Genomic DNA, 11455 nt, shown 5'->3' on the forward strand with positions numbered 1-11455 from the left:
CTTAACAATTTTATTTTCCTATTAAAACAAAACCCTTGCACATGTCATAGCAATGCACACGAAACCTCCTTCCCAAAATATAAATGAAGTCAGAATTGAATTAAATTATATCACAGTGTTTTATTTCACTCTTAACGACTGTCTTGAAAAACTAACTCCACTAAAAACACTCATCTCTTTGTAGTTAAGGAACTGATGAAAAAATAACTATGTCCACTTGCCAGAATTCCTACTCTCAAACTGATTGAAAATAATTCGCAGTCCCTCTTTCTTAATAGCATTATTGAGGGTTGCCGTTGTTGTCGTTTTCTAAAAGACGTGCATGGCGGTACCTTCCTTCCTCACCTCATTGCATTATCACTTCTCTATTACCTTATACACTGATGAACAAAAAATTTGAGACACCTGAATTTCACTTTTTAAATGTATTTAATATGTCATCAATATGTTTTAAATGGTGATTCATAAGATTGTAGTCTTATTATACAAAAAAAGAAAATGAACATGACTTTATAACACCAACAATTACCAACGATAATTCTCATTGTTGTCACACACTGCATTTCAACTATACTATGCTTTTAAAAGATTTCTTGAAATTTCTTACATTTTATTGAGCTGCATTCATGTTCAATAGTGTGTATTGTCACCTTGGACTCTGATGACTTCTTGCAGGCGATGTGTTATGATTTTGGTTATGTTTTATTGTGAAATAGAGTCCCATTTCTCCTGTAAGTATGCTCGAAGTTCATTTAGTGTTTCTGGAACAACAGCTCTTCCAAGAACTCACTTTTGAAGACTGTCCCAAATGTGTTCTATTGGATTAAGGTCAAGACTGCAGGCTGGCCAATCCATAGCATTAATTTAAACCTCATGCAGAACATCTGAAATGATTCTTGCTGCATGTGCTCGTGTGTTGTCATGCATTAAGAGAAAGCCATTACCAGTAAATTGAGCATAAGACACAACATGAGGAATTATACTCTCTTCAATGTACCATCCCCATTCATTGTACCATTCTCTATGAAAACGAACTCTGTGCGAGCTGCAGTAGAAATGCCTGCCCACACCATTACTAAATCTCCATTGAAAGGTATCCCAGGTGACATTACATATGGTGCATAGCGCTCTTCAGGTCTTCTCCATACACAGTGTCGTCCATCTGTTGAACGCAAGGTAAACCGGGATTCATTGTTGAACAGAACAGACTCCCAATCAGCTATGGTCCAATTGATTTGCTGACGAGCATAGTGAAGACGTGTTACTCGATATTCTGCACTAAGTTCTGACCCTGTGACTGTTTCCTGGACATCTGTCAGTTCTCATGGAATCTTCTCCTTATGGTTCTAGCAGACACAATCACATTGCATACCTCCTCCAGGCGATGAGAAACAATTATTGTTGTTGGCAAATGCCTGTCGCTTAGTACAGCACTGACAGCAAATCTGTCACCTCGTTCATTTGTACACTGTGGTTGGTTGGAACCTTGTCATCTTGTGTACTGCCCAGTTTCATTGTAAAGCCTAATGGCATAATTTATTGTGTTTTGTGCTGCTCCTGACACATTAGAGATGTATCACATGCTGCAGCCATCCTCACTAAGAACTACCACCTTTGCAACATCTTCAGGTATCATATCTCTTGGATTATGTGCTGAATCTTCAGAATAAACCACACTGATTTATTTAGTAATGATAAACAATTGAATGTGTGAACAATGAACATAACATTCAGAAATCTGTACAGTGAAATGTCAGTATAACGAACTCGAGGGGGATACTGTAATTATTTTCGTTACAGTGAAATTTCGTTAAACCGAAAATTGATTAAATCTGCCTACACATTGTGTCCCATATTAAGTATGGAATAACAGATACTGTACCTGGGTTAGGTTATACCGTATATCCATATGAAGGGTACACGGGAAAAATGATCAAGGTCCATCAAAAATCGAAATTGAGTTAATAATGCTATCTTATAGTGGAAAAGAAGTATTATCATGTGGTCTAGCTAGTAATAAGAAATCATCGTTCTTGACATTCCACTACGTCAATTTCTATTAAATACACACATAAGAAAGTATTAAGTGCTTAAACTTTAAAATTCGTTATTCTCGAAACTTTCTAAAATGGACCTTGATCGTTATTCCCGTGTACCCTTCATATTATATTGTGACTTCAATAAGAATTGGTACCATAATGATAATTAATGGTTATTCGACAAGTGAATACTTATTTTTGCATATTTTACAATATTTTTCATTCTTCATGGCTTTGTTAGGACCGAAAATTAAGTTTTACAGAGCAAGAAGGACGTTGAACTTTCACGACTTTGCTTTTCTTCTCTCCTTTGTCTACTTTTTCAATTAATTTTCTCTTCTCTTTTAGCGAAAACTGCTGTCTTGTCTTTTTTTTTCTGCCATATCTGCTTCTTTACTTCTTCCCTCAATATGTAGGAACAAACTGCTTTCGGAAGTTCGATTTTATTAAACCGGTTCATTTAAATATAAATTCAAACCACAGAAGTGCATTCAGAAAATTCACTGAAACCAAGAGTGATCAATGCCTGACAATAACTCATTTACCTATTTTATTTTCTTTCGATTTTATTTTAAGTAATTTTTAATAGCTTATTAGGCCTAATTTCGTTAAATTAATATATTTCTGTTTTGTATCGGGGTAAATTATTATTATTACATTAAACTGAATAGTTCGTTACATAGTGTTCTTTAAAGTGAACATTTTTAACATGTAAATTAGTAGTAAAATGGCTGGGACTAAAAAATTATTTTGTTATTCTGAAAAATTCGTAATGGCGGACTTTCACTAAGTAAAATTTTGTTCAAGTCTAGATTGTGATGTTATTGTTGGTAAATTGTTTGTGGTATGAAGTCATGATCATTTCCGTTTTCAGTATATGTTACGTTTATAATCTTATAATTACCTTAAATTAATCACCATTTAAAATATGTTGGTGACATTAAATACATTTGCAAAGTAAAATTCAAGTGTCCCAAATTTTTTGTCCGTGATTATAGTTATATCATATGTACTTCGGTACATTAAAATAATATATGATATGCGTAAATCACTTCGTGATTTAAGATGGCGCTTATTCCGTCGGATCCCGGCCAACTAGTCACTCATAACGAGTGCACCTCAGCACATGTGTGGACTTCGGTCCTACGTTCATAGACATCTATGACGTAGTGCAGAGGGCGGCCACTAGAGGGAACCCAAGAGTTGGAGCTTAATCTGAGACGATTCTATTTGACGCCGGGGTGGGTATCCGGTGTGGCTTAGTGGATAAAGCATCAGCACGTAGAGCTGAAAACCCAGGTTCAAATCCCGGCGCCGGAGAGAATTTTTCTCCGTTCCATTACTCTTTCATCGTGTGATTGTAGTTTGTATTTTACTTGTAGAATCCACAAGGCAGGAAGTTCTTAATGTTACATAGTTTATTCCTCTTAATAGAGAAGATTTATATGATGTGATGTCTTTATTAAGAACTTAATAGGTAGCTAATTATAAGGTCCCTTTTCATTCTCAGTAGTCCCTGAGATAGTACTGTATCTGCTTTCTTCTTAACATTTTCCTCTCAAAGTAGTGTTATTTGAACACAGTATATATGTTCATATTCAATTTTTGATGTTGTGACAGATTCATCTGCAGGGCTGGTATCTCCGTCCACTCCAGTCAAATTAACTGCTTCCTCAGAGCAAGCCCAACCCAGCACTGTGTCAGAGCTTTCTTCAAGATCTCCTTCTGGTGTAAACCGCCGAACAGCTGTGCTATTCACCCGGAAAGCAGCTGCTGCAGCCTCAGCAATCAAGAAGCCGGACACCCACAGTAGTACGCATGGTGGGACCAGCAGTTCTGCCAACATGTGAGTTTATGTTGAGAATGAATAATATACAAGGAATTTCTTAGATAAAGTAACTGATTGTTCACTCTTCCATTGCTAACTGAACCAGTTCTGAGTGATAGATATTTCGCCAAGGGTACTGCTTGCTTTTAGCAGTGAGGGTATGATTTTCCTTTATCTAAGATAATCTCTGTATAATACTAAAGATGTTTTGAATTTCTCATGTACGTTTTGATTCCAGTATTATCATAAAGTTACATACCTGTTAAATTGTTACTTGTAGCATTTCACAGTGTACAAGGCTATTGAATCATTTGTAATTTAATATCTTAATTTCAAATTTTATGTTCTTACATTTCAATATAATTACCTTAGTGTAACTGATTTTGAACGGAACAAATTACAGCATGTAACTAATTTTGTAATGAAAGGTTGGTGTTGCAGACACCACCCGAAGTAGAGTAGTCACCTAGATGAATATACATTACAATCTTACTTCTTTACTATCGTCGGATCATTCATTTGTGCCAAGATATATGGTTGAATCTTATTTTAAACTATGTTAGGTGAAAATTATATTACTATATTTCAAACTTACACCTACACTTACAAATTTTTTTGCAGTCAACCATAATCAGCATCTTTCACAAGTTATCAACTCTGAAAAAAAAATAGGTTATTTATTTGTTCATTATGAGATGAAAATAATTTCGTGAAAGTAAATTGTGTATACTTATTCTTATAGTAGAATCGTATTAATATTAACTAATATGGGAAGCTTTCCCTGTGTGGTCTTAATAATAGTAGATTGGTGTTTCCTTAATGATGTTAATTTAAGTAAGCTGAAATATTCATGCAGACGGTATTACTAAATGTGCGTTTGTATTATATTTGAGAAACTTCTCGTGTCATTGTTATATGTGTCACAATATGTATGTATATATTTATATTGTAAGTGTAAGATTGTTCCAAAACTTTGAAACACAAAATGTCGATCTAACAACATGAGAATAGTTGAGTAGCAGCAAGTCATAAATGGAAACAACCTAAATGGATATTTTTGTGTTAAATGTAGATTATTGTATTAAGATGAATCGGTGTTTCGAGTTATAATGTAAGTAGTTATACAGTCTTGTACAGCACTCTTATTAATAATAAATTATCATTGGTGCAATGTTCCTATACTTATAAGTGAGTTCTATCATACATTGGAGTTAACGCATAAAGGACGGAAGTGTCATGTAAGTAACATATTTTCTCAATCTCTGTAGAATGAATGGAGATGAATTCATAAAAATAAAGTAAAGAGATTTTCAATAAAAAGAACTGAGGAGCAAACAAGATGAAAATGAGAGATAAAATAAATAGAGTGGAAATACTAGCAAATGATATACTGACTTTTAAAATTGCAGTGGAAGAGTTTGCAATTTAACAGAGATTCATTTTCACTCAGAGAGTAGTGTAATTTCTAGTTGTATTGTTTAATGAACATTCTGTTGTAGGTCGAGCGGTACGCCTCTAATATCCAGTCGTCGACGAGTTGGTCGTCCTCGGAAGAATTTGGATACTGCATTGAATCAATGCTCGATTTCCAGTTCTAATGCTGAACAGAATCTTCTATTAGCAGGAACAGGAGATGCTGATCGAGCAAGCACATTGATGCCTGCCCCACCATTACCTTGCTCAGCAAGTTTTACTGTTTATAGACGAGGTGGAGGTTAGTACAGAGCACTGTTAATTATTTCCATATTTTAGAAAACAATAATTATATTAACTGTGCCATAGGACGAGAGAGAAATTGAGAAGATTGTAGTAGAACAATAAAACAAAAAATTTTTCTGTGTATATATTTAACCGTATGAGGAAAAACCGTTGTAATTCTCAGTTTTAGATTTTTATAGCTAAGTGCAGAAATCCAATGGTGAATCTGCAACAAACTAAATGAAGTTAAGAATTCAAAAGTATGACAATAGGTATCAGAGAACATAAATAAAGTTATTTATTTATTTCTTCCTGTAACCACTACAGGTTGCCATTGACAAAGATTACCTTGATACAATGAATAGAGTAAATGCCTTGAGACTTATTGATATATTGCTGTTAGAATGAAAAATGACAATTTGAATTAGATTGAAACACATGATTATAAATGAAGTAACGCCAAGAAGATGTGAATTAAAGTCATGGTCCATATGTATGATGCCTGAAAATAGCTATTGATCCTTTGAGTGTTGCAATTGTTAGATCTCTTAAAATATCTTTATGCAGGCCAACAGATTTACAGAAGTCGACTAGGAACCAGGGTATGGTCCCATGGGCTCCTATCATTAGTCCTGTAATGACGATGGATTCCAGATGGTATTTGTCCTTATAAAAATTGATGGGAGGTTCATATATATTCCTTTTTTTCCTCGTGTACTTCTTCTGGCTGGTGTTCGTGCGATTCGAATCTCACAGTAGGGTCTATGATGTAACCTTCAAGAGAGAAAGGTTTAAATGCAATTATGTCGATTCTTCGATTACTGCCCTCACTGGATATGCCGTGTAATTCTTCATATACTGAATAACCTTTGTTCCTTAAGACAGTTGCTATTATAGATCTTACTACATATTTCGTAGAAGTTCACCATGTGGACAGACCCCCAGGACATGGGCAAGGGTTTCAACCTCCCTGTTGCAACATTGACAGAGGTTACTGCCCAAAGACCTGCCAGGTACACTATGCACAGCTGACACGTTCGCATTCATTTTGATTGCTTCCCTCCACTCACTACAGGAAAGACCCTTGTGATTCCGGATCCACTTATTGGCAGGGGTATATTGTTGGTATAAGAGCATGCCTTTGCCTTTATGTTTTTTCTGGCTCCAATTCTCGAACGCTTTTTCTCTTAATACTTCCTGTACCTTTCACATATCTACAGTGCCGTATTTATCAAAAATATTTGCTGATTCGGTGATATTGAGTGCTGTTAGAACTGGAAGTAATTTCTTGGGATAATTGCCTTGTAGCATGTAGGAAGGAATTATTGGATTTAAGCAATATCTTACATGCATTTATATGTTATAAGTATAATTCCCATGCTGAACAAAATAAACCTAATCCCTTGAATTTTGTGTCTGTATACAACATATCTGTAAGAATATCTTTAGCAGTGGCGTAGCGTCAATTTAAGCTAAAAAGCTCAGCTTCCCCAGTTAATAATAATTTCATAATAAACCTGCAGTTTATGAACAAAATTATTTATTAATTTTAATAGAGTTTATATTTATGCGTTAAATACTGTGATGCGGCAGCTCAGGATGATTTGTGATGCAGCAGTAAACAAGAAGCCTGCACACACCAGCTTCCAAGCAAACTGGTTTCTTTCACTCATTCTTCTGTGTAACCCACCCCGCAGATTTTCCATCCCTTTGTAACTGAACTACCCTGGTCGCAAGGCACGGAAGAAGCTAGCTTTTACATTGAAAGTTACCGAGTTATCCTTTTCGTCAGTTGTGTTCAGTTGAAGTGTTAATGTGCATTGTGGCTGATATAATAAATAATGAGCGAAATAACAGTTCCTGACACCGATTTACTTGAATTTTTAGGACAATTGTATTATCAAGACTGACTTACGAACAAAAGTGTGATCTAAAAAACAAATGACCGTGTCTGTTAGAGATATGTGTAAACCATGAAATCATATTTTACTACGTACTATTTGAGGTCATGCCTTATTGGTGTTACTTACGAGGTTCCAACCAATCTTCGGACTGCTGACTTGACATTGACTACTATTTATTTTAAGACTATATTTTTGTAATACGTTTTCTCATATGTACATGAAAGACAACTTGAGTTAGCTTCCCCTGCTCAAAATTTCATGCTACGCCACTGATCATTAGGCAGTTGCAGTATTTCTTTCAGCACACTCCTTATCATATCATCTGCATCCACTATGAAATTATTAAAATACCATTTGAAAAAACATCTTCCGCAGACCCCTTTCAAATCACTCACAGCGGACCACAGGTTGGAAACTGCTGGTTTAAAAGGCTGGGAGAAGTTGGTTGAGTGTCCATTGAAATGAAGATTTGAGAACTTAAGAAACAAGTCTGATGACAGACCATAAGGTGACTGAAACGTGGTTAATGTTTTTCATCGTGCTTGTGAATATTCTTAAGTTGTGGTAACTAATTTTTGTTTTACATTTTCGGTAGACACCCTGATCCTGATACCGAAATAGCATGAGTTAAATAAACATTTTGATAATTTGCAGATATTCCTGCTGAGACCGATGAAGAGACACAATCAGACTCAACCTGTTCAAGTTGTTCCACATCTGAAGGTAGTACAGGTAGCAGTGAAGACGGTGGTAGCTCGAGCATTGATTTGCAACAGAGAGGAGCTTCAGGAGGTGAATCATCAGGGGAAGAGGAAGGAGCCAGTAGTGGATCTCTAGAACCTTTAGATCTAGTATGGGCAAAGTGTCGGGGATACCCTTGGTATCCTGCCTTGGTGGGTATATTTTCAGTATCTAATATTTGTACTTGCTTGTTTCTCGTTGACGTGAATGTAAATAGATGCTATAACCCTAAAGAATTTCGTTACTTACTTACTGGCTTTTAAGGAACCTGGAGGTTCATTGCCGCCCTCACATAAGCCTGCCATTGGTCCCTATCCTGAGCAAGATTAATCCATTCTCTATCATATTCCACTTCCCTCAAATCCATTTTAATATTATCTTTCCATCTACGTCTCAGCCTCCTTAAAGGTCTTTTTCCCTCCGGCCTTCCAACTAACATTCTATATGCATTTCTGGATTTGCCCATACGTGCTACATGTCCTGTCCATCTCAAACGTCTGGATTTAATGTTCCTAATTATGTCAGGTGAAGAATACAATGCATGCAGTTCTGCGTTGTGTAACTTTCTCCATTCTCCTATAACTTCATCCCCCTTAGCCCCAAATATTTTCCTAAGCACCTTATTCTCAAACACCCTTAACCTATGTTCTTCTCTCAAAGTGAGAGTCCAAGTTTCACAACCATACAGAACAACCGGTAATATAACTGTTTTATAAATTCTAACTTTCAGATTTTTTGACAGCGGACTGGATGATAAAAGCTAAAGAATTTCGTTACTAAAATTAAAGGAAGCTTTTGCCCTCCCTTTCAGATCTCCCTTTCATAAGTCCTCATGTACCAATTGTAATGAAATTTATTACTTTATTATATTGGGAAAATTAAATTAGAACATTGATATGTATACCTTTAATATGTGAAGACTTCTTCAGATATTTAATTCAAATGTATGTCAACATGATTAATGTACATGATGTTCACAATGAGACTCCAACATTTTAAACAAATATGCAGGGTGATTCAGTGACTTACAGGGATGATAGAGGAGACAATTAGGAACAACTTTCGTATAGGAACCTATATCCGGAAATGTTCTGTTTTGTAATTACAAGCCTAGATATGTTAGTGTAACCAGCTATAATTGAACTCAAGGTCATCCTTTTGAAGTTTGGTTGCAGCCGAACTGTTCCTGTAAATGTGTAAACGTTGGTAATTTCTCATAAACATGGTATAAGCTAGTTGGTATCGTAAATTATATTTTTACGAATTAAATCTTGCAACTTTCCTTACATTTTCTTTCGCACTTCTTCCCACTAGAGGTATGCCTACTGTGTACTCGGCCTCGGAATTTCTCCGGGTTCACTTTTACAAGGATGCGGGAGGAAGGGTTGAGGACCATTATATTGTAATCCTTCTTGTATTTACCCTTTGGTCATCACTCTACTCCCTTTTACAAAAGAAAACACTTCTCTTCCTATTCGTCGAATAACCTCTTTTAAAGGAATCAGAACTAATCCTTCCTTTATCCCTCACTGCATACACTATTCTCTTTAACATGTTTCAAGCTGTCCAGGAAGCTGAACAAATCCTTTGTCTTTCAATGCACATAATGAGTAGATGATTTGAGATTTTGTTCTCAACATATTCTTGGAAGTTTATAGGAGGAAGGGTTTCCTAAATTACCATTTTGGCCATTTTAAAATTACATTTTCTGGGATAAGTTCTAGTTTTAGGTTCACTATAACCAAAGTGAGGGTTCACTATAAACGGCCGGGTAGCTCAGTTGGTAGAGCAGCTGGCTACGGACTGAAAGGTCCGGGGTTCGATCCCAGGTGGTGACAGGATTTTTTCTCGTTGCCAAACTTTCAGAATGGCCCCAAGGTTCACTCAGCCTTCTATAAAATTGAGTACCGGGTCTTTCCCGGGGGTAAAAGGTGGTCAGAGCGTGGTGCCGACCACACCACCTCATTCTAGTGCCGAGGTCATGGAAAGCATGGGGCTCTACCTCCATGCCCCCCAAGTGCCTTCATGGCATGTTACGGGGATACCTTTACCTTTTATAATATATGCAGGTCGGAACCAACGATTTAAGTTTACTATATCCAGAGTTGACTGTATTAGTTTTAGACTTAATGAAACAAAGATTTGCTCTAGATTCATTCATTTCATTCATAGTTTTCTGCCCAAGGGCAGGTCTTTTCTTTCACTGCAAACCCAGTATTCTCCAATCTTCTCTATTTACCACCTTCCTTTTAGTCTCCACATACGATCCATGTATCTTAATGTTGTCTCTCATCTATCTTCTGCTCACACCTCTCTCCCATTCACCATCCTTCCAATGCATCCTTCAGAAGGCAGTTTTCTAAAATGTAGTGTGACACTGCTTTTCTTAGAATAAATTCGTACAAAGTTGCAAAGTGTAAATACTACAGTATGCATGACGTGATGTTAGCCGATTAATTTGTTCATAATTTGTTTTAGATAATCAACCCAAAAATGCCTCGCACTGGTTATTTACATAATGGAGTGCCGATTCCAGCACCGCCAGCTGATGTGTTAGCTCTTGCCTCTAACTATGAGGAACCTGTTTATCTTGTGCTCTTTTTTGATACAAAACGCACATGGTAAGTGGTTTTCATTTCTTAATTATATTTGTTACAAATAAGATGTAAAAGGTTATGTGCACAAAAATTACTTAAGTGGGCACCTATTTGGGAAAAATGTTCATTAACATTTCTGTAATACTCCATGTGCATCTTGCTCCTTAGCAGCAGTGGGCTGAACATTATTGCAAAAATAAATGAAGTTTGATATCATCACACACACACACACACAGATATATATATATATATATATATATATATATATATATACATACATATACATACACACACACATACAGGGTGATTCACGAGGAAAGTCATTCTGAGTCAAAAATTTCATATGAATATAGGTCCATTTTCGAATGGTTGATTTCACAAAAACTTCTGAGATTCCATTATACTAACTCGTATTTAGAGACAGATTACGGACAGATTTAAAGTTTATATTCACGTATGCATACGTACCTAATATTCTAGATGTCGGGGTCGATATTTTCACACATTTTCAAAGGTACCTTCTTCTGATTGAATGTACTGTTGCGCTCGGGCGTGAATCACGCTCATCGCTCGGGAGAGTTGCATGTGGCTGTTCTTTATGCTGCATCCAAAATACGGTCGATTGGCGCCTGTGTCGTTTCCCCCTTC

The 11455-nt window shown here is 36.2% G+C and overlaps 1 protein-coding gene across 4 annotated transcripts in view; it reads left to right on the forward strand.

The window, feature by feature from the left end:
- Positions 1-11455, forward strand: part of Br140 (bromodomain-containing protein 140) — a 75313-nt gene that overhangs the window by 58755 nt on the left and 5103 nt on the right. For all 4 annotated transcript variants that reach the window (XM_069827930.1, XM_069827932.1, XM_069827931.1 and 1 more), the window contains 4 exons: positions 3660-3885; positions 5367-5581; positions 8124-8362; positions 10689-10831. In XM_069827930.1, the coding sequence (XP_069684031.1) occupies positions 3660-3885; positions 5367-5581; positions 8124-8362; positions 10689-10831 (823 nt within the window). The remainder of the gene's footprint in view (positions 1-3659; positions 3886-5366; positions 5582-8123; positions 8363-10688; positions 10832-11455) is intronic.

Source organism: Periplaneta americana, chromosome 6 (assembly GCF_040183065.1).
Source record: "Periplaneta americana isolate PAMFEO1 chromosome 6, P.americana_PAMFEO1_priV1, whole genome shotgun sequence".
Lineage (NCBI taxonomy): Eukaryota > Metazoa > Arthropoda > Insecta > Blattodea > Blattidae > Periplaneta > Periplaneta americana.